The sequence below is a fragment of the Plectrocnemia conspersa genome, unplaced genomic scaffold (genome assembly GCF_051122295.1).
Source record: "Plectrocnemia conspersa isolate PC_06_02 unplaced genomic scaffold, ASM5112229v1 ptg000004l, whole genome shotgun sequence".
Lineage (NCBI taxonomy): Eukaryota > Metazoa > Arthropoda > Insecta > Trichoptera > Polycentropodidae > Plectrocnemia > Plectrocnemia conspersa.
Window position 1 is genome coordinate 16,155,645 of NW_028277168.1, and position 26,148 is coordinate 16,181,792.

At 27.7% G+C, this 26,148-nt stretch overlaps 1 protein-coding gene and 1 long non-coding RNA gene across 2 annotated transcripts; one reads left to right on the forward strand and one right to left on the reverse strand.

The window, feature by feature from the left end:
* Positions 1-560: 560 nt before the first annotated feature.
* LOC148236047 (synaptic vesicle glycoprotein 2B-like) lies at positions 561-17,997 on the reverse strand. The gene is made up of 11 exons (XM_088184139.1): positions 17,690-17,997; positions 3,698-3,844; positions 3,563-3,622; positions 3,395-3,487; positions 3,190-3,323; positions 2,924-3,114; positions 2,665-2,813; positions 2,203-2,593; positions 1,874-2,136; positions 1,642-1,801; positions 561-1,463 (listed from the first exon to the last, which is right to left on the reverse strand). Exons 2-11 carry the CDS (start codon positions 3,732-3,734, stop codon positions 1,280-1,282), a joined length of 1,662 nt encoding a protein of 553 aa, XP_088040265.1. The 5' UTR covers positions 3,735-3,844; positions 17,690-17,997; the 3' UTR covers positions 561-1,279.
* LOC148236048 (uncharacterized) lies at positions 2,682-12,900 on the forward strand. Its single transcript, XR_015809278.1, has 3 exons — positions 2,682-2,819; positions 2,910-3,299; positions 12,476-12,900. It is a non-coding gene; the product is annotated as an uncharacterized LOC148236048 (long non-coding RNA).
* Positions 17,998-26,148: the final 8,151 nt, after the last annotated feature.

The window sequence follows — 26,148 nt, forward strand, 5'->3', positions numbered from 1 at the left end:
AGGTTCTGGAGACGGTCATTATATATCATTATTTTGCTTTAAGATGCACATATAAATTTAATTGCAAACGATGTTACTCAGTGTTCTTTATTAAAATTTAATTTTTCCTTGTACTAGGCGAGCTTTTTGACATATACTTTTTTAAAATTATACAAATGAGGAAAATAATTCAGCTATAGTTTTGGAATTACATACAAATTTTTGGTCAAAAATTCAAAAAATTATATATAAATAGTTCAAATACATATGTATCTGTTTTTTAGTTTTTATCTTTATCCACACCATAATACATATCGAAATATCTTAAAACTACGGTTTTGATAGTCTGAGTAATAACTTAGTTTATTGTAGAGATTTAGCTTGTTTTAGTGAAAAGCCGGTTAAATCACGCACACAAATGTGGGACGATAATGTTGTATTGTATATTTATAACAGAGGTCGTACGAATATAGTATGTATATTTGTATATGTTAACTATTAGTATTATTATTTTGTGTTTAAAACATAAAGGTTTTATTCATAAATTTATTTTTCATTATTTATACAGAAAATAAAACAAATTTTACATTAGAAATAAATATAATTGCATGTATAATATATATATGTTTTCAAGAGTGTTCCTATAAACCACTTTTATTGTAAAAGTTTGTTTGTGTTTGAAGTCTATAAATTAGATTATTACGTATAAATAAATATTGACAACTGTATAAAAATCATATCAAAACAGTATAACCATGAGCGGCAAGTATAAGGCTTTATAAAGTTGAGCTTTAAGTTATTATAAGCAATTATTGCAAGTTTATATTCATAAACAAGATATTTTCCCGATAGGTTTTCATTTATAATCTCACTATGTAACGTTGTGACTCACAAGCACGGCTTGTGAGCCATCCTTCATCAGTATGCGTAATAATTTTACTAAATAAATCACCAACAATTAATACTAAATATCTACACATATTTATATCTTATCACTACTTATTGTTTGTAAAAATTGTTCACTTATTATCGCTTACAAGGAAGGCAGTTACTAATCGGAGTACATTTTATTTAATTTAGTATTAAATAATATACAAAATTAAATTTATTCAAAACGCTCGGAATAAAACAATCAGAAGTGTTAAAATTAGACTCAATCATAAAATCAAGAGTTGTCATTGTTTAAAATAATATTTGTTTTGTGCTCTGAGCGTTTTATACAAAATATATTATAGTATCGGTTCAGTTCTGCTTTGTTAATTGTTAAATCACAACAGTAAATTAAACATTAATTTTGCTATCATGATAACGGTTCGCGGGTTGTGTTCGGTAAGAGGAGACACATTAAACCACCGCTTGCCAGCAAAGCTGCAACAATAAATGTTGGTGCTGGGCAATAAGTATCCAAAAGTGATGCGATGACCACATTTCCAATTATTCCTCCGAGACGAGCAGCTACCATAGAAATTGCAACACCCGTAGCTCTAAAATTGTTAAAAATATTATCAGATTAAAAAAATAAAGTTCAATAGAACAGCATGGAGCTTTCGAAAAGACTTGAAGTGACTTTCAGAATGTTCTAAAGGTTCATTAGCAGATAATTGCAGAGACCTTTAGAACGTTTTGAAAATTGCTTAACAAGTAAATTTTAATAATATTTACCTAAGATTAGTTGGAAAAACTTCAGTTATTAAACAATCTAAAGCAGCATTACCACACGATATTACAGAACTGAAGATAGCACTCACAATCAAATTGTTTGTCTTATTATATACAAAATACATTCCAGCAGAACACAGTCCAGCAGACAAAGTCGAAAATACTGTAATAAAATATGCATATTTTATATTTCTTAAAATAAACGTGACTAAAATTTCACATATAAACTACTTACATAAAAAGAATTTTCTTCCTAATCTATCCATACCAATCACTGCGAATATGTTACTTGGAATTGCAGCAGCGACTGTTATCAGTGATTCCATGAAGACAGAACTGTGAATTTCGTCTGAACAAACTGATATATCACTATGTGATCCCTGAGAAACGACGTACGTCGTCACTTGACATATAGACGCCTCAGTACCGGGATGAACTCTTGAAAATTCATCAAATCTGTTGAACATTTCTGGGAACCACATCATCAAACCATAATATCTGAAAATATTATACATTATGTTTAGCAATTTAATGTAATCATTTTCATAAATAAATGTAATTTACCCAATATGGAATGTGAAGTTTATAGTGATGGAAACTACAGTAAACCTCAAGATTGGCGTGACGAACAATTGTTTACTGTTGTCCATTATATCGACCATCATATTTTTGTATTTTCCCTTAACAGGCTCCCTCATTGGATCGACTTCTTGAAATGATTCGTCAACCACGAGTTGTTTAACAGGATACGTATCCCGAGGTTTGCCCGTGTTTGTATAGTAAATTCCTTTAAAGATCTCCATCGCTTCTTCTTGTCTTCCTCTCGATAATAAAAACTTTGGACTCTCTGGCAGCATCATTAATAAAAATGCTACAAGGAACGACGGTAGTGCGCATATGAGAAGAAATATCCTCCATGAGTTATATTGAAATTTTTCTGATTCGTATCCAATATCTAAATAATTGAAGTATTTATTAAGTAACCTTATTAATAGATTTATTTTATTTTAATTACAGATGCAATACCTGATGGAATGATAACCCAAGCTAGACCAGCCACAAACAAATTACCGAGCGTCCAAAACGCAGCCATGAAGCTGAGCATGGATCCTCGCTTAGCTTTCGGCTGAAACTCGGCAAAGTATGACCATATAACTGGACCGGATCCTCCCAAACTGAAAGTATTATATATTGCTTTTGGTGTTTTGTAATTTCTTTATTATTCAAATGATTAATTATTGATATCTAATTATTGTATGGGTATTTTTAAGGTAATGTCACTTACGCTGCTCCGTTCAAGAACCGGAAGAACATGAACAGTTCATAATTCTGTGAAAACGAAGAGGCGACAATGCATACTGCGTTCATCACAGATATTGCAATGAGAACCTTTTTTCTTCCCAATGAATCTGCCACTGAACCCCAGCAGTAGGCTCCCACCATCATACCGATGAAGATTATACAATTCAGCCATCCCTGTAAAGGAAAAATTGCATCTTTTAACAATTGATTGAGTTGATTTTGTATAATAAGATAAGATTGAGTCCATACTTTTGTGTGGGTGTTAAGACGGAGGTCGCATTGTGCTGATGGGAGGATGAACGACATCGAAATGACGTCCATCTCTTCCGAAGTGCTTACAAGACCACATACTGTTAGTAGTAAGTAATGGAACTTTCCATAACCTATAATAATTAATATAAAAGTAAATAAATAAAATAATGTCTTTTATAAATAGCTTGAAATATATAAATACCCGTTAACTCTATTGCCTTCTCAAAGTCAGCTTTATCGCTGTTAGATCCCTTTTCTGGATCTTTGACTGGCTCTTTTAGCGTTGTTATGATGCCTATAAAATACATGAATAAATAGTATTATATTATAATCTATTTATATTCTATTTAAATAGAAATATAATACTCACCAGAGAGCTCAATCTCTTTGGACCCGTTTACTTTTTTATCGTCCCTTTTTACATCACAGGCTACAATATATACATAATATTAATATTGTTACAATTTCACATTTGTGATTATTTATTTAGATAAGAGAAACTTACTATTCTGATGCTTCGAACCGGGTTCAGTTTCTACCATTCTATGCAGGAGACTTTTGGTAGATTCTGCGCTGGTGAACGCTTAAAGAAAAAATCAAGTCCAATGGACTTCAACGAGCTTTTATAATGTAAAGACGGCTGCTGTGCGAGCTGTGAACAATGAAAATTAGATATTAAAATTAGTGTTTGATTCAAAAAACTAAAATAATATTTATTCACACAAATAAGTAGTACTTTTTTATTGTATTGTCACGTATATGAATGTGTAATAATTAATTATTAATAGGCGTGCATTAATATAATATTTGGTCCAAGTGTAAATATTCAATGCAAGATTTAATATTTTTTTATTATTATTAAAATATCTAGGTAAAAATTATGTTAGTATGAAATTTATTTATTTTATATAGTAATATTTACACATTACTATTAAATGGATTTTTATAGAGTATTCTATTAAAGTTTGATTTTTATTAATGAATATCAGTATTAAAATATTTTTATGTATAATTTATTAAAATATTTTTATATTAAAATAAAATAAGTTTTAAAATATTTTCTTGGAGAATAATCATTTTCCCATATAATATTCAAATCGTTCACTACTAATCATAATGATAAAACCCATGGATGCAATTAATTTATATTTTAAATTACAATGGCTGAACTAATAAAAAAAAACAGATATTTTTCTATGCATACTTTGTATTGAATGGAGCAAAGTTTGTTTATACAAACAGTACACGTACAAAAGTTTTCATTGATTATGAATAATATCCTAATATTTTTACTAATCTTATTAGCACACTGATGTACTTTGATTTTCTTCAATACTTATATACAAATGTGAAGCTGTAACCAAATTTTATTATTTAGTTAAATTAATTTTATTAGTTTAATAATTGAAAATAAATTTGTAGTTGTTATTACATTATATTACAGTGTGTCAAACGAAGACTAAAATTATGATAAAAATCACGAATACAGTGCCATTGACCTGTAAGTTGATATTATCATTACTAAAGTGTCCTGCAGTTGGCAGTAAAGCACTGAGTCTCATGACGTCATAGTAGCAATATAAATAAGTCAGTACCACTAAATAATGGAGGTTTGAAACACGGGGCCGTTTTAGTTTATATTTATGGATTTATTTTTAAAGCTAAAATATTGGCATTATAGATAAAGTGGCACTGATAATCATTTATCGGCAATACAAGTTTCAGAAAGTGTACAAGAAGAGAAAGAAGTAAGTTTTGTTATAGATTCTCAATCTGGCCAGTTACACAAAGTATATAGTGGTTGATGCATGAGTGGCGATACACGAGATCAACCTTCTGTTTTTACAGGAAAATGCTACCTTTAAACAATTGTATAAAACTAAATAAAATCATGAACAAATTTGCTCTAAAATATGTGGATAGATATATCTATCACAAGTCACAACTTAACAAATCAATTTTTGTTTTAAAATGTTCTGTTTTTTACATGTAACTGTTTTATTATTATCTATTAAATAATTTACTAGCGATAGTATACGAATATATGCACTAGCTAAATAAACGAGTGATATTCGAAAATTTAAGATACAACTCCAATGTTTACCACGACTTTGACTCGGTATACTCTATTTATGAATACTAAGAAGTTTGAATGTTGCTTTAATATTTTAATATATTTTTTGATTACCCAAATTACTTGTTATTGCCAAGCTGTTTTTTAAAGAAAACAGTATTGCTCTTTACTAGACTAAGATTTGTATTCTACTTAAATAAATAATTGCCCTAAAACAGCTAGAATGTGTAGTCAGCAAGTGAGTAGTTTTTCTGTTTTATTAACATGGATATTACTTTCGCTTAATCATGAGAAAATATTGTTCTGATTTATTATTCTGTGGAAGGATTAGGGGAGGCATAATTTTGTTTATATTCAATCTTATTTCAAAAAAAATATGATTACAGAACTTTTGAGGTAAATAGTTAGCGTTTACTTGACCAATTGTTTAAATGTCTTTAAATAGAAGATATTTTGAACTTTTCATCTGTAATTTTAAAATTAATGTTATTTCTTGTAAAAAATATGTATTAAAGATAAAAATACATAGAATAACATATGCATCTGTTTTAAAGATTGAAATTACGTTTTATAATCGATATATTAAGGATAAGATTAATACTTTTTATACAAAATAATGTATTATTTATAAAAATACTTTTAGACCGCCATACAGGGAATGAAAAATATAATGCTTTTCAGATTCTGTTATATCTAATAGAAATAGGAACAAGAAGTTATGTTAATTTTAAAGAAAAGGAGGGAATTCTAGTTTTTGTTCAATGAATGTTTGAGTCACTTGCAAAGTGACACAAACATTCATTGAAACACATGATTGTGCAAACTTGTTCATCGGTTAAAACGTATCCTTTTTATCGCTAATAAAATTTTGCACGTACAAATACGCGTTTGATTGTGCTAAAAATATTTAATTCACCGGCAGCGATTCGTAACAACATATTGTTTACAATGTTGCTCAAGCAGATCCTTGGAAAAATAATTTGACCGATTAAATTGGCCGAGTCGACGCTGGCTTCCAATTCGTTCCAAATCCTTCTTTCGTTTTCGTCACTCTAATCAGCTGGAAGATTTTTTTTTGCAAATTGCCCCCAGGATGTTACTGTGTTTGAGTTGAGAGCATCTACTCATCGTTAGAACGGTCGCCGTCGAATTAAGGTTAAACTTGTTATCGGACGTGTGTGACATCGGTCACGATTGCTCCAAGAGCCTCCAATGAAAAGTGTCAATATGTATGAGGTCATTTTCACCACTGACTCATTTTCCGGGTTTTCGCAAACTACGTCACGCAGAGTCGCACAGAAAAATATTCATTAGTGCACTCGTTTAAATTCGACAAGCATTAACAAAATACATGCAAATGCTCAGAGACTGATTGGTAATCTATACGGCTACATAAAATCAGCGCAGCCACTTTTTTTAAACGGTTTGTGAATAACTAGCATCGTAACCATAAATCAAACTAAAGCTTGCCCAACTCACAATATACCTAACCTAAAATGTATTTATTATATTAAGTTAATTCGTTACGTACACACAGTTTGATATACTGGTGAACGCGTTGACTCTGGCGCAATGTTTTGATTGCGTCAGCGCCATCACGTCAGTTAATAAAAATGTACGTATAGGCCTAGGCGTTAATAGAAGTCTTAATGATATTTATTTTTGTAAATTAATAAAATAAACGTTTTTAGGTTTATCGCAAGTGAAATAATACATATTTTATTATTAACTTTTAAGTTTGCGTATGCTATTCGAGCAGTGCATAAATATGATTAGGTTAGTATTTAAATAAATATAATTGAATAGAGCAAACTATTAGATTAACAACTTTTAGTTAAATTATATAATACTATGTTTATAATAATACGTTGTAGCGCTTTGTCAAGTTTGTTTGAAAAATTATGTTTTTTATCAATTAAAGACGTTAAACTGAAGATATCAAAGTAACAAGAAAACGTCGCATAAAAACAAATATTTTATGGAATATATTATTACGTCGATATATAAAATATTATTTATTTATAATTCAATCATATGTATTCCAGATTTTCCTGAATTTTCTAATCTCACGGATTAATATCGAATGATAAATATACTTTTAACCGAGCTAGGTCGTACATGTAATATTAAATATATAAATATCTCTAATAATGAGCTACTTTAGCGCATAAAGAATATCATATATGTATAATATAATATTCATCAACGTTACAATCTGGTATTTGCAATCATGTGGTAACTTCCTTCATATTTTATCATATTGAATTGATGAATAGAGCTTTTTGTTTATATTATTAGCAAAATGTGGACGCCCGTTATAGTTAAAAAGCGCAATATTGTAATTACTATGTATATATAATGAAAAATAATCATTTTTTATGGTAGATACAAATGGCCTGAAATCTAAATTGGCTTCTGGGTGAAACTGATTTAATAATGCCACTTTGCGCCTACCCTTTTGATAAATATACAACGAAATACTTATTACATCTTCAATATGGCAAATAATCATATAAAAGTTGGCATTAAAAGCATCATTGCAAAATGTCTCAAAATAAATCCACTATTTATTCGCGGACTTTCAGCAGAGAAAGTGTACATACTTTTTACTGATATTTTTCAGTAAAAAATAAAAAACTTATGCCAATGGTTTTTTTCTAATACATATATAATTATGTTAAAACTGTTAAATAGTATACTTTGTTTTGATATATGAATTATTAAGTGTCATAAATCAAGCACAGTGACATCTATGAATTTTAAGTTTTAATAATATTTTATAATTACCATAATACAAGTCACTGATTAACAAACTTACATTGTGGTGCTTCTTTTTGTAACCCAATAAGCTATCTATTGTTACCAATAAACTAAGCAAAAAATATACAACGATTGATAAACCTCAGTTTAAGTTCTGCGTGGGTTGGAAACCGAAGAATACAGCAGACGTTAAGAGATTTTAATCTTTATGATAATGTTTTTGTTAGCAATCTCAGATGTCAATCGTAGGGTAAACGAGCAGTTTCTACTATGTAACAAGTTACAAAAAAAACGCGAACAATTATAAAGACCAAATCAAACAATCAACAAAGGCAATTCTGATTTATTAGATACTTTTAAGCGCCTCATTCAACACAAAAAGGCGTTATGTTTTCATTAACACACAAACGTTACAATATTGTAATTTAAAGATGTAAACATGCGATTCTTGACCGCACTGTGCTAATCATTTACTTAAATAAAATTAATTTTCGCATCTCGTGTTTAGTAATTGAGTTATATCGAACTACTACTTTAGAGCTTGTATTTATTTTTTAATTAGCCAAATGTTTTCGTGCTAATTAGCTGAACATAAGGATTTCTGTGTCAAGTTTAGCTTGTCAAGAATAAGCTACGCATCATTTAAAAAGTTTGTTTTCCATACAAAATAATTTATTGTGACACGTGTATATTTAATTGAATGATAAATCTCTACGCAGTATTCAACAAACGATTATTTAAATTGTATCTTTGTACATGTGTTTATCTATATGTATCTCAAAAAAATCGATATAACAACCAGTGACGCTATGAAAACAATCAAACTCCATAAATGAATGCCCAGTCAATTAAACAAACGTTGATTACTGATTGGTTGTTTTATTTATCTGGAATACTAAGAACGTACAATTTTAGTATTTATATATTTAAAAGAATATGTAAATAAGTTTAAAAATATGACATTCATTAATTTTTATTATTAGATAAATTAAAAATATATGTAACTATTAATGAATTATATTTATATAAATAAAAAAATATAATTTTTGATTTATTAATATATTGACTATTAATATTTTATAATAAATAAATATATTAACACCTGAACTATCCACTGCTATATCAACTAACATTTGAACAAACATAGATCGTACCTTTTTCACTTCATGTGAACACATATATTTTTATAGAAATTATTATTGATTGACATTTCGTTTTGTTTTTGGTTAACGTCATTTTAAGTAATTTACCGTATTTGTAGGGAACACTCTAAACAACACTGCTAAGTGAATATTTTAGCACTTCCATTACTTTATAAATACTCACAAATAAATTTTAAATCTACATAATTTCACCATTAGCTAAAATCAGGCGATATTTTTCTCATTTTGAAGCGAGCCAAGAGAAAGCAACGAAAACAGTTTATTGTGCAACGTGACATTCAGCAAATTCCGTGCTGATATTCTAATATTGTTCGACACTGTGTTTCATGAACTACATATTTTTATGTGAGAAATTTCTGATAAAATTACACCGATCAATGAATTTTACTTGTTACATGAATTAAAAACTACAAAAAGAGCTTTTACCGAAATGTGATGATGCTAAAAAATAATTCAATATATTTTATGTACTTTAATGATGAGAAATAAAAAGCAAACTGAATAAAAAACAATTACATTTATACAAGGAAAAATATTAATATAAATGTAAATCTCGTTTTGAGAGCGCTAACAAGTTTATTGAAACATTAGCTAAAGGCGATAATTATAAAATAAATATAATTAATTCATTGTGACATATTGGTAAAACCATTGTTTCTTATTAAAGAAGAATTCAACGGAAAGGCAAATCGTGCTAATTATTATCATTTATGCTAGAAAAAAATAAAGTTTCATCATTTCTGTATGTATTATAGATTGCTTATATAGTTTTGATTAGCCTGGAAACAAGTTTTTGATTTCGATATTATATACCACATTCTGTTCTATTTTTGCACCCAATGCACATGGAATTTCAGAAACAGTTTAATTTTAAAAGTTAATAGGTTGTTAAAAACTGAATTTAATATTTGAATGGGTTTATCACTGACAATGAAAGTTTTTTAACTACTGTTTTATATATTAAACTTATTTCATTTTATTAACATTATTCCATAAATAGAAGCAAGTTGGTGATTAAAAATAATTTATCCTTTTGCACAGATGAAACTATCACTGAACGAACTTCGTACAGGAAATACATATTGAAAGCATAAGACCTGGTAAACACTGTAACGTTTCGTGGATCTAAGGGTAAACAGCAGTGTTACTAATCGATTAAAAATATCGTTTCCATTTTTATTAATCTTTAATTTTTACTTTACGAATATCTCTAGTATATACGCTTTAAGAATATTATATTTATTTTACACCACATTGTTTTATTTGCGAACAAACTCGCAAGCTTATAAGTTTAACGAGTAGCATATAAATAAATGCCAAAAGGAAAAAGGCAGTGAAATTCATTGAGTAAACATGTTTATAATTTTGATTAACAATAACACATACTTTTGTAAATGTATTATGTCTGACTGTAGAGAAATACATACAGATCTAAACTCCTATTAAAATCTTCTCTATTAATTAGCATCGTTTAGACGAGAACAGCATTGTAAATATTACACTTTGCAATTACATTATATTAAATATTATGTTTCTGCGGATTGATATTTAAAAAAATGATTCAAAACGATTGAAGAAATAAATACGTGGTATAGTCGGTAACTAATACCTGAAAAACCTGGGTCGAATACCATATGCACTCATTGTTTTTCAATTTCGATCCTGTCTGGAAGATCAAAATAAGCGATTATCATATAATCTTATTTTTCGATCGATTATCATAAATATGCTTTTCATAGCTTTTCCTAATCTCGCCAATAAATAATTATAATTATAAAAAATCAAGATAGGTTGTGCATAGTGACATTCACTGTTTGCAAATATATTATCAGTAAAGTAATAAAATATATGTTATTAATTTATAGACAGATTTTAGTCTGGTGTATCACTATTTATTTAGTATGTGTAGATTATGTTTATCCCGTTGTAACCCATTGGGTTAACGCCTGTCATGTTACAACATAATTTTTACAAAAATAAAAAATTAGCTATTAAGCTAAGTAAATTATTAAAATAAATAAAAACTAATTTATAAAATCGAAATTAATTATTAAATGCACCTCAAAGACCACAAGGCATTTTTTGAAAATTGCAAATAATCCCAGAAAATATCTAAAAAAAACAGCTCATGAATGACCATAAATTAAAAAATCTATTTTATTTATAATCCCACAAACAAGTAACAAAAAAATGAAGAAAAGCTTATTTAAATTTTTTTCATTGTTTTGTTTTTGTTTTATTATTAGTTCGGTTATTTTATACAATACTATATACTTGTATAATATATAATTAAACATTTTTTTTGTTAAAAGTTAGTTAAAATATATCTACAAAACTAAATTTGGTGTGCTCTTTTGAATAAACACTAGTCTAGAAGTTTTAGAGCTAGAAAAATAAACAAACACATAATTATAAGGGAGCTAAATGCATCATTCACATTAAGCAAATTTTAAGGTACATAGTTTTTTAACATTTGCCTTTAGGTTCGTTTTTCTTGTATAAAATGACTTTAGGAGAAAAATAAATGTTTTATGAATCTGTAGAAGAATTATGTTATATATAATTATTTACAATAAATAATAAAATATAACTTTTCAATTTAAGAAATTGTACATATGTCATAAACAATCAATGAACAGAATGTATTATATAATGATTCAGCTGTAGCTTGGGAATTCACCGAAATTTGCTAGTCAAAATTCTAAAAATATATCATAAAAATTAAAACGCATAAAATATCCATCTGTTGAAATATAACAATACAGGTCATATAAATAAATTATATACATACAGTTAAATTTTCATATATTAAGATTGCTCAAAACTATATTTATGATATTTAATAAGTTTTTTTTCTGGGAGTTTTCAAGTAGTGATTTAGCTTATTTCATGATTTGCAAATATTTTTAATATTATTATTTAAATTGTGTCGAAGAAATTCTGTCCTCATTTAATATGCGTACTTTTTAATAAAAAAAAACAGGATACAACCACCTGTATGGACACATGTTTATTTTGTTTATTTGCAATCGTAACCAATCGTTTCCGATAGGCGAAACTTGACATCATCACATGTTGGCACATGAGCGATTTCGGTTATGTGTAAATATTTTTTATTTGTAGCATGTGTTTTTTTTTACGACGCGATCTCAAACTATCTAGTTCTAAGTCGAAAGCCAACTTTACATAATCAGGGGCTGGTAATCAGGCGCAAATTGGTGACCAATAGCATGTGTTCGGTGTTTCCGAAGGATTCGAGTTACATCGTTTTTTTTGTTTTTTTTAGGAGAATGTTGGTCAACAATTGGTGCTCGTTGGTGCTTGGCACAGGTTAATGCTTCTTCTATCGACATAATGGTTAGTGTAATTATTTACAATGCTGTTCTCGCCCGAACGATGCTGTTGTTTGCTGGATGACACATCTTTGAGAGATTCGCGAAATGTTGGATTGCTGTGAATCATAATGCAGTCGGATTTTTAAATGAAAGAACAGGATGGTGCATATTAACTTATTAAATTATTAAAATAAGAGGAGGTAATGAACTATAATATATGCCATTTATTGTTCCGAGTCAACTCTATCCTTACTGATTTTATTTTACCTTACTTATTAATAATAGAATTATACATGTATAAATTCTACTGAGGCATTTTAATTTATTAATACACGTGTTTTACGGTAAATAAAAATGTATATTAAAATTATCATAATTAAATATTTTTAATGAACTAATATTCACTCTCTGTATCATGTAAAAAGTATGTTAAATAACATATTCTTCGTTAGACTATTGAGCTAAAGATAGTTTAATTTATCGTATTCATTAAAAAATCACAGGATAGCTATCCTAACTGATCATATGCAATGGTCACTACGGTCAATAAAAAGGGACGCGATCGCAACTTTATAGCTCGCAACTGAAAATCGCTGAGCATGGACGGATTTTCGATACGTCATTACAAAGTCATCGTCGGAAGTATTTTAGCATAAAACATTTCCGACTAAATGTTAGAAAATACAGTGGAATCTCCACATACTAGTAACTTGACTTGCACTTGCACTCGACATACGAGTCAAAAAATATATTTAAAATCTTTGTGATCAATTAACCCATGTATTTTTTCCTAAGAATTATCTAACGTACAGTTTCACTATGTTATTTTCAGAAAAAAAAGCATGTAATTATCAAAACAATCCAAATTTATTTGTAAAAACAAGTCAACTAACTTTAGCATTTTCTTTCATTCAAATAATAGTTAATGAGCAATTAGGTAATGATATATCGATATTTTTTATACCGAAAATGCCCCATGAGTCTAAGTTCTATTAAGGAATTATTATATTATATTGTAGAATGTGTTTTTAAAATTGTTTTAAATACTATTGATATAAAATAAAACTACCCCGAAAATTAGATAATCGTTATTTTAGTCATGATTTATTAAATTTGTGTATCCTATAAATCATTTTAATCAAAATAAATAATCCAAATATCTTTATAATTTAATCCAATGCAAAATTAGGTATGATAAATTTTGTATGGATGTAAGAAAGCATAGGAGAATTTTTTAGAGAGATCTACGGTACTATAATGTTCCAACTGTCATAGTGAATAATAAATCATAAATGTAAAACAATTTTAAACCCAAAGTGAGTAGTATAATCGTGATATAAAAAATCTGATCTACAAGCAAACAAGGTTTATAAATATGTGTCAAAGACACATTGTAGAAGCTTGTATAAAAAAAGATATTTGATACTCTTTTTTTATATTTGATGCACGTTCATTATCTTTAATTTATTAAAATCGCACCACTACCGTTTAATCAATTACTATACCCAACCATGGTGAATACACAATTCTGTTACATAATACAAATAATTGATCAATTTAGCTTTATGTGTTGAAATGCCAAAATATATAATGCAATTGAATGTCGCCAAAAACAATTTTCGTTCCAATTCTTCAAAACACGTTTCTGGTCCAATAGAACTGCATTTGCGAGGCCGACAATTTTAAAGGTCATTCGATAAGTTTTTATTTACTGCGACGTTTAATGTTTGCCTTAATAGTTTATTAGGAAAATATTTGATTTTGGGCGTGAATCACGAATTATTGCTGAACTTTGACTTTTATCTTGTTTAGGAGAAGCTGAGAACCTAAATATTTACATTGTTGATAAGATTTTTTTTGTTCACAGTTTTTATTGATCAATGTAACCGCCGAAAACTGGTACGAGCGCATTAGAATTTTCGTATTACCAAACTAGATTTATAGTATGAAAACTTGATTGAGGTTTTTTTAGTAACATTCTATGTAGAGGTCGATGTGTTTCTTAGCATATACGTTTCGACTATTCTTTAAATCTATATATTATAAATCATATTTTACAATATTTATAAACGACTTAAAGATTAAATTTAGAGATTCAAAAATGTTATAAGTTGATATGATATATAATGAAGTAATGATGTTTAAATTTGTCATGATTGATAAACAGACCTTGGCCGATATCTAACAAAATTTCAATTACAATACTGTGGCCCAGTGACCACAAAAGACATATCATTACTTGATTGAAGAAGTTCATAAAAAAGGGAAGGCAAAATAAGTAATTTAATCAATATTTTCCTAATAGTTTGTATGATTTATATTTATTTAAAAGCATAGGTTTTGAATAAATACAACTAAAGTCTAAGGTTTAATGACGTGTGATAAGAACTGGTAAACATGAAATCATCAATTTTTAACATATTAACTGCCATGGTATTCATCGATACTCGATATATTTGCGATCACTTTCATAGAGATATATTATTAAATGTGTCTTATCTAATCAATACCATAAAATAATTAAAAGAAAAAATATTTATAATAAATTATTTTTTTGTGAAATAACTAAATTATTTTAATGGCGAAAAGTAATTATTTAAAAAAAAAAATAAAGGCTAGAAAATATATTATTTGTATATATTAATTTTACAGAGATCTTCTGTTCTAATATATTTTTTTATTAGTATCTAATATTTATTTTAAATGAAATATATTGTAGATTTGTAAATATAGTATTTATTTAAATAAAAATAAAATAAATGTGATAAAATATACCAATGTAAATATAAGTTACAATATACCAATTTAAAAAATATTATATAGCAATTGATCATATATCATATTGAGCGTATCTCTCCAAAAATATGTAGATTTAAATCATTAGATTATTTTGTCAAATTTTTCGCTTTATTATGTCAAAATTTTCTTTGATAGTTCAAATTTGATACAATTTTCTAGTCTAACCATCCGAAAATTGAGCAATTTTCGCACACTACATAATCATATAAAAATGGAAAATAATAAAATATTCACACACCTTAGCCAAAAATATATGACGTTCGATCACGTGCATTAAATATCTGTATATGCTATTGTCAATTTGTAAACTTGTATTTGTATAACGTGTAAATTTGCATACGTGATATATTTTTTATAATACATACTTCTATATTTTTTATAATTAACATTCATCAGCTAGACGCTTTGAATATGATTGAAAATGCTTCCTAAATGTTAACTGGTAGAGTGTGATTTTTAAAGTGTAAGCAACTAATCTATTTGCTAAGAGTCGATATTTTATGTCAATTAATTTTCTCTAATATATTTACTCACTCGAGTACACAATTATTAAATTGATAGAAAAAATATAAACGTACTTAACATTGTAACAGCATTTCCTTATTGAATTATTTATCACGTTGCGCAATAATCTGCATATTTTTTAACACTTATATGAATGACGTTTAGTTTTTTCTTGTTGAATATTTTATCTTGGGATGTATTATTTAATCGTTTATATAATTTTAAATTATAATAAATTGTCATGAAAATGAGGCTTTCGTTTCGCCATAATTATCATCACCTTCGTAACGATAAGGGGAATTAAAATAGCGAATTTAGAGCGACAACAGGAACTCAAGACCTCAAGGTTGTCTATCTGAGGTCGCAAATACAATACCTTATTTGCTTATTAGCTTTTCTCTTGCGAGAATCTCGAGCGGTCTCAATGAAAAGAACTAACTGCATGAATAAATTATTACGCATGGAAAAACTGCACAATATTTATTATAAGCATAATACTATTATGCTATATGAATCGGAAAATGCATTTATGCAACAATAAGTGACGCATTAAAGAGTAGTATATAAAATATAATAATTAAGAGATCCATAATTTTTTCACAACAATAAGAATTAATTTGTTTACATTATTGCAAGATTAATACTTATTGCGATAGTTTCGTGATCACAAATGAGGATATTAATGTCTCAATGATGGTTTTGTAGAATATTTATAACTTTTGTAATACTATTGCTACTGATTAATAATGCATTTCAATAGGCACGCGAATAATTCACGTGAACATTGCATTGGTATATGTCCTGAAAATAGATCATTGATCTATGCGAAAAAATCTCAATAGAAACAAGTTTCGCCGGGAAATCGCTGAGGTCGTCGATAACAAGGTGAAGGCTCATAATAGTGTTGATAGACAACCTTAACTATTAGATGTTTTTTACTATGATATGTCATAGGAACAATTTGTTCAAAATATTTTTATAATCGATTCACCGTTTTATCGTAATTTTTAATGATAATTTTGTGAGTCTTCGAACATTTGTGCATCACAATAAAAACATAACTTATGTACACAAATGAATCAACGCAAATAGCGTAGATCGAAATTGTGTATCTTATGAATACACATGAATAAATGTTTGTTCATTTCTTGTAACAAATACTGTTGAATTCTAAACATTTTCCATTATATTCTCTTGCATATAACATATGTGACATGTTTACCATTTTTACTTGGCCAGTTCAATTGCCAAACTAGAGATAATTTGATACTTGTATAATTAACGTCATACGTGATATAAAGGTGAAACGACAAGAATTGACATTAATGCCATGTAGTGAAACAGATGATTTTCCGGTACGACCATTGTGTGGATATATATTTGCTATTATCGCGATTGAAACATAAAATAACAACAATATAACATGCAACTATATTTTTTATTAATAATTTAATAAATACCAGGCGGGTTTATTTTGTGACCGTGCGTTGAAGTCTAATTAAAAATTTGTATGAAAATTATTACTTTTCCTGACGTAGTTTTATTTATATTATAACATTACTTTTAAGCAAGGATTTGATTGTTTTAATAAGAAAATAAAGTAAAGTAAACATTACAAATACGAATTATTTTTTATATTGGTTAAATTTTGTAGTAAAATTTAATTTGATTTTACAATATATTGAAAGCTAATAAATTAATTAATTATCGTTTATTTTGTCCTAGGACAATTAAGTGAATGTTCATGTTAATTACAAACTTTACTTATATATCTATTAATGTTTATCAAGTTCATACTTCCGATTTCATAACATACATTGCTTTTAAACAAGTACAAAAAGTTAATTATCAATAATACTCACATTTGATTACAAAAACGTAGAATGGAGATATTGAATATATGTAGTGCTAGTATCACAGATTTGTTATTTAACGATATTTAGTATAATATTGTTGAATTGACAAGTCCGAACATTTTTCATCAAAGCGATTTCAGTCGCAACTTTTACTCGCATGAATGATCACAAAATCACAAATCACACAACCGCACTGTCCGACGTTTCTTTTGTTACAATATCTTTGTTGTTTGTGTCAGATGTACAATATCAATCGAATCACCAAGTGTCGATAGTGGAGGCCCAACGTCGACGGTCAATCGCGGACGCGAAATGAAACCGATTCGTTGTTCTGTGACGATTTTTAGTTATTACTTACCCCCGCCGCGCGGCCAAGTTAATTCCTTCGACCAATCGTAAAATTTCCAAACAGATCGCCAATCGACGCCGATTGGCGCTTTTTCGCCAACGAGAACGGTTTTCACGCCGGAAAACGGAAATTTTCCGCGCGCCGTTTTCGAACTTTTAGCGTTAATTAAGTACATGTGCGTTGCTAAACACGCTACCGAGAAAAATCTCATTTTCGCAAGGATCTTGTTTGTGTGTTTTTCGAAACATTTGTGCTAGATGTGCGAAAGATTTTAATGGACGCTTCTTTGAAAAAATATAAGTGTTGTTTTGCACGAAATGTAATTTTAGCACTATAATTTCATTCATGTTTTTGATTATTACTTAGCATGTATAACAAATTAACATTACTGCGTCAGTATATTAAGGCAATACGTACAATAATTATTGTACAGTATAATTAAAGAATTAAAATTCAACTAAAATATGCTTGTACTTAGTTAAAGAAAGCTATTCCTGTTTAATTTAAAAATAAAGATCTAGAGGCAGTAAACATAAATTTTAGCAACACATATGATAAAATTTTTTATTTAATACTCTGAAACATTAGAAAAATGGCAGAGTACTGTTGCTAAATCAACGAAAAGCTTACCGTATTAACAATAAACCATTTGTGTAAAAACGATATAACTTGGCAGATAACTTCCCTGACATATTTTTTAATTATGTATATATAAACTGTCAAAAGTGCTGGCTTTGACACGATATGTTTTGATTGCGTCAGGGTTAACATCATTTAAAATTAAAATAATTAATTCAAATTGCTAGATTGCTCTAAATATTAATTATTCTATATAATGCTTCTCTGATTTGTAAATTTTATAATCAAAATAATGCAAGTAGCAACGCGTCATTCCTAACCCTAATGTTTTGAAAATTACTACAATAAATAACTATGGTGATAGAAAAAATATAATTACAAATATATATTAACTACAAAAAATAAGATTTTTTGTAGCGTTTTTAAATCGAAAATTTCAACTTTTTTACTTCAAAATATATTATAATCTATGAAAAATAAAAAGCATTTATCCTTAGTATATACATACTATATATATTAACTTTATCCATATATTTTTCTAGCCCTTTAACTTTTACAACTACGAATTTCTTGCATATTTAGTGTTCATAATAGTAAAAACAACATAATTTGTACTAATTTGTTATTGATTTTTTATAAAAATAAAATTTAGCTCAAGAAATAATAAGCGTATGAATAAAATTAAACTGAAAATATACCGTGTATCATGTTTATCATAATTAGGCATAAAAATACAATTATTACTACGTTTTTTGGCCATTTTGTTAAAACTGTAAAAGTTGTAGAAAATTAAGGACAAGACTTAATAGGGAAAATAATTTATTAAAAACAATAATATTAATTAGTATATGTGTGTAGATTTGTAGCATAAATCGTAGAAAAGGTTTCGAAACCACTGTTATAATAACTTGTTGGGATATCACTTTTCTACTTTTCCTCGTTAGAAAAAAAATGAAATGATTTTTAGGGCTTTAAGTAATTTAATGCATATTACATACTTTCGTATAAATACATATATGTTAAATAATCATCTCTTCCATTTATTTTACCTCGATCTAATATATAACTAGTACCATAGATAATTGATAAACAATAAAAAAATAGAACAATAATAAACATAGGTTAAAATCCCATTTGCACCTTTTTATTTTTCAATTTTCATATTATTTGGGAAATCACAGATTAGTTTTGATTAGATTTTCCTAATATCGCGATTTGAAAGTATGATGTATATTTTAAATCAAGCAAGATCATTAATATAAAATATAAAAATAGTCTAGTAATGAATAAATAATAAAAAAAACTGCTTATTTAGAAGTCGAGGGTAAAAGCTTATTTTTACTAGGGTCGGCGTAATGAAGTTTACCAGGCTTTAATCACAGTAATGTTGCGATTGCAGTGTGTGTTTAAAACTAGTATATCTAAAGTATAATTAATTGACATTCATGATGTCTTACAAAAGTAAAAATTAGCTTAAAATATGAAAGTGGCACTCAGATCGAACAAAGTAAATTGAAGTGTAAAATATAATATCGTTACGTGCTCTCAGGGACATCGACAAATAATGTTCTTTCTAGTTTCTTATTGAGTTTAATATTTAGCCGTTTTAAAGATATGTAATGCAAAAGGTTTACCCATAAATGAATGAAGCATATTGTAGCTATAAAATTCATAAATAAATTAATTACCATCTTGAAATATATAAAAAATATTTATCTTTATTTTTTTAAATAGTATTGATTTTCCTTATTTTCATTAGCATGTTCTGTGTTTTAAAAGACAAAAATAGCATTGATTGCTCTATAAACATTCCTAAACATAGTTTGATAGATACATATTCATTATACCTATTTAAAAATATTAGCAAAATTGCTCTTTTTTTGTGTAACGAATCTTCATTGTTGATTAGTACGACTTCATTTTTAACGTTTCGATATGGATCGTTAGAGCATATTAAGACATATTCGAAAAGGAAGAAAACAAGTCATTGAAAGGCGAGACGGACAAACGAGCTTCCTTTTTTATACTCATGCATCGCACATTGTTATAAATTAACACGGTATATTATTTTTAGAATTATAAAAGCTGACGATTAGATACAAACACAGACTGCTGTGGAAGAAAATTCAATTACGATAGAAGTAAATATATTACTGTTAGGAAAATATGCTAGTGTTTGTCTTGAGATATTTTTCTACGAGTTTGTTGAGCATGTATAATTAAATACTCAGGAAATACAAAGAAAAATAACACTGACGAGGTCCGAAAACCTTTTTAAATAACTATAGAAAACTATTATTTTTATGTTCAGTCAAATACAAAGAAACAATATTTAACGATAAATACTGAAGCCAAACATTGATTAATATATTTTTTCTAACGTTAATCATGAAAAAGTGTTAGAAAATATGACTAATATTTTTAATAACTTAATCATGCTGTTTTAAAATCAAAGCTTGTGAGAAAATAATTTAAATATACAGTTGTTTTTATTTGGCAAAATAAAGGATTTATTTTGCATTTAATGTCAGATTTTTAATTTGAGAGCTATTATTGCAGATTTTATCATATGTTATATTATTTCAATTTTCTAAAAAATAAAGAAAACTATTTTATATATCACTTAGTTGTAGTTTTTAAGTTATTTAAAATGACGAGACTATATTTAAACACAAGTGTATATATTGTACTATGAAATGTACGAGTTTCATACAATTAGTTTGTTGTTTATGGTGTGTTACTAACAATTTCGCATTATGGGCTATTGTTGTCCGCTTAAGATATACGATGGTATAGAATGTCAATTTTCTCGGGTAGTTTATAAAATAAAGCATTTCGTTAGAAGCAACATTTTCTATTTTTTTTCGATGGCTAGCAACGACTTGCACTTTTTGTTCATCGCGAGATTATTTCAATTTTTTAAAACATTAGTTTCACATAAGCTACGATTTGTTTTGCTCTACGAATGTGGAAGTATCTAGTGTTTGCCTTTGTGTAGAAGTGGCGAAATTTTCAACCATGTGATAGAACACTGCATGTATATACACGAGTACTACGTAACATTGTTGTCTAAATAAAATAATAGTTTAATAACGGGTCAGTACACATGCATACAATTCATCCAATTTGAAATCTTTGCAGCGAGTCCTTCTTGGATGTACCATTTAATCCGTCATATTAGCTTCAATCATATCTTATACAGTAAATGAAAGGCTCATTGCGAATTTCCGCATTGGAAGTTTGCTCAATAAAATAGTTCAGTAAAAGCGATTAAAACTAACTCGAGCCTTGGCACGCTTGTGTTATCAAATTGAAAATTTGCATTACCAAAAAGTATGATATATGTATGTACAAAAACGTATGTGTTAAAAATGTCAATTACTTAGATACAGTTCGCTAATTACAATAACGCAAAGAAAGTCATTAAAGTAACCATGCATTTATTGCAAATGATAGCTAAATAGTATCAATTTATTTTTACTTTTACATATTTTTTAAGCATTATCTTTAAAAAAAAAATAAAAACATTTCAAGTTTTAAAGTTTTTTGTTCAAATAATGAGTTATATTTCTTTTGCCATATTTTGTCACAAATATGATATAACTCATATACATAAAGTTGAGGAAGTTCAAAGCAAAAGTTTTAAGGTCAACTCGTGTTTATAGGGCAAAATATACGAGACCTCGTGTATAAACAAACTTAAAACCGGTATATAATAACCAATCATCCAAATATTCATTGCATGACCATCAACCCATATAACCGGAACAGATTCGCCATCACAACATTAGGCTAATCGGTTATACCTTGACATAACTGATAAATTTTCTTCTGCAATAATTAAGAATCGCCTTAGCCTTCTTTCAAGTTCAAAACCCGTTTGTGGAAATACCGAATAAATTTCGTAACTCAAAAACAAACATCGAAGGAAAACAATTTTACTTTCACATAAATTGAGAGATTCGCTTACGTCTACTTGAAATTATTTGCTATCAACAACTAAATAACACATTTTCTATTTAAGGAAGAAATTAAGAGACGATAATCACTGATAATTAATTTTAGTATGTATTTTGTACACGCGTGATATTTAGTCATTGTTAATATTGAAAATAAAAATAAATTATAACGTTAATTTATATAAAATTAATAATGGAAAATATAAGTCACGTAGTGATAAAGATAGACAGTGTAAATAATGTGAGATGCGGTAGCAGTATGACAGTGAATTTAATACCTCTGCTTGTTTAATGTTTACTAATAATTAAAACGACATTTAAAGTTGCTACTCTATTTATTCAATTACAAACACAAATATATATGTATGCAGGGTCGTTTCAGTATATATTTATAGCTCATTTCATTGCATAATTTAGCTATTTGAAATAATATATTTTTTTCACTACAGATTGTGAATTTGCCTTAGAATAAAATAAGTTCTACAAACTTATTCTTATATAATACTAGCACAGTAACAGTTGTTAATGCACTCAGTATTAATGTGCGATACATAAACATCTAGGCGAATATAGATATTACAATGACTGAAATCAGGGAGGTAACGAGAACCCAGCTGAAGAATTGAATTTTATTATTATATAGATACGCTCATAAGCTAAAACTATTTTATTTATTAATTCACAGAAATTTAAATATTATAAGATTTACAACACGTGTTGTTTTTTTAATTGTAATTAAAATTATAATTTAGCTACTATCCATAGGTTTCTCTGGTAACATTGAAAGTACAAATATATACAGGTAGTCGAATTCTAACCATAATAAAAATTCAGAATATTACTTAATAGCCTAATATATTTTACTTGCAAAATTTATTTGATTTTTTACTAAATATCTTGATTCTCTGTTCCATTCTAAATGTTTTTATATTGAATATAAGGCTATTTTTTTTAAATATTACGCGATAATGAAAAACTAATCTTTAATAAATATATTTGTTATGAAAAAATGAGAAGGCAAATAATTAAAATAAATTATTTACAGGTCATGGTTAATTAGTAAATTAACCAAATAAACTATATTAAATAAAATATATTAAAAATAGGTCTGCATTGTATAAAAATGTTAAAAATAAAGTTTAGAGTATATATAATAATTTGTACAATAAGCTGAAATAACCCTGTTTAATTTGTGAATGTTTAATACACATACAACACACACACGTGCTTGAATAATGAGATTCTATAAACAAATAAATTATTATAAAAAATAATAATGAAATGTCAAAATTATTAGCTAAAGTATTCCCATTATATCAAACACGATATATTTTTAGACACGGGGTGAAAATAAAATAAAATATGTTTCGTAATAAAATCGTTTTATTTCGAATGGCAAAGATTGTTCCAGATTATTTCCAGCAAAAATAATATTGAGAAAAAATCTTGCTCTGCCTGGAGGTCTCTGGAGTCTTTTGACACATTGAAATAACCGTTATTTTATTTTTTTAACACAATATTTTTTAAACAGCGCTATAATTAGACAAAAAAGAAACATACACAAATATGTATTATATTGATAAAATAATAATGAAAATTGATATTTCATAAGAAAATTAGTTAAAAAATATACCACCTAAGGAAAACTCACCCAAAGACCAATTACGGAATTTTCCGTTGCCCAATTAACCAAAGCGAGAAGGCCTTCTTATCTACTTCAGTACCAAGTCTGACGATGTGTCTTGAAAATTTAGAGCGGCGCAAATGCACCACTCTCTAAAGAGTGAGCCTCTCGTACAGAGTGGCCGTCTTTTATAGAACATTTAGGACGGATGATAAAGATCGATTACAGCAACGAGTCTGGAAAAATCTGCTTATCGTCGGACGCCATTTTGTCTTTAATTGCGTACAAGCAAGCTCAAATATTTATAAATTTATTGCTTTAACACCTTTATTATATCATATTATATTAAATATAATCAAGACCATTAAAACTATGGCAATAAATTAAATTATCTTATACAAATCAAAGAAAGCTTTTGTTGTTTATTCTGAAGCCATTTTTGCTAATGGTTCCGGAACATATACCGGTGCGAATTTAATTTACAACGCGTGTTCCTTTTGTGTCAGTCAAAGGCAAAATTTATCCAATAACATTTTTGACTAAGATTTTACCAAATGTCTTACTAACGCCCATTATTAAAACTGCTTAGTGATTGTCTCTAATTAGATTTTTCGCATAATTGTTACAGATAGTGAAAAGTATGTCTTCACTTTAAATATTTGCTGTTGAACTCTAAAAATACACGATCAAAAACAACAAGATATTTAATGACGTATCTTTGAACAGACTTTGTTTAATATTCTTATCTGTACATTTAATTCTAAAGATATTTTTATAGTTTCACATCTAATTGTTTATGTTATATGACTATTTTTTACAGCAAATACATCTTAACAATAATCAATAAAAACTAATGTTATCCTACTATTCATATCATGAAACTGTAAAGTGTGTCGCATTTAATTTGTCTTACGAAACTGCATTTCGTAACCTCTGTAAGATAAGAAAAACGCCCAATAAAGCAGGCGCCAGGTGAGTTATTATTAAAATTTAAAATGTTAAGGACACGCGGAAGATACATGCCGAGTCTCTGAGTATTGAATGTCGATTGATTATATGTATATATATATAATATTTGTATTTACACACGACTAACTATGATTTTAAGGTAAGCATCGACCGGTCAACCGAGAAGATTTTTAGGGGACTTTTGTATAACATTTACAAAAACATTCCAACTGCGTGACCAATTGTACATAAAAGTTAAATAATATAAAAAATTTTCGTTGCGTAGCCAAATACAACTCTGAGTTGACTTAATAATATAACAAGGTCGATAAACCAGTGACTTAACTCTGTGACTTATACCTGAAAAATCTGGGCTAGAATTTCATATGGAACCTAGTGTTTTCTATCGTGTCTGAAAGATCAGAAATAGTACTGATCGTATCATCACAGATTTTTCTAATCTCACAAATAATTAAAATTAAATGAAACTAGGTGCTTTTAAATTAATAAAATAAATAGTTTTTAATTAATAAAATAAATGTAACTAATTTACAGACTTCAGTCGAATGTCTCATTGAATATGTAGTAGTTTTTTTATTGTATTTACCCCGTTGTAACGCATTGCGCTCGTGTCTGTCGCGTTGCAACGGAAGCCTATTAGAATATTATTTATTGTTAAATTACGCATTGCTATTTTTTTCAAATAAAATAAAAAGTCAATAATAAAACATTTTTATCAATGACTTTATAACAATTTAACTATTTAAGCATCGCATTTTCTTTCAAGGAAAAAATGAGTATGAAAATTGGAAAATATCCCTAATTTTCTCAATGTACATATCAACATTTCCTTTAAGATAAAAGTCAGTTTATAACTAATAATTCAGAATCTTTACGTTTAAAGTAAGCTATAAAAATTCACCCGGCGCTCCTAAATAAACCCATTTTGTTATTATTAAAATTGATTCACATCTGATGTTATAACTCAGGGGTGTTTAACCCGCGG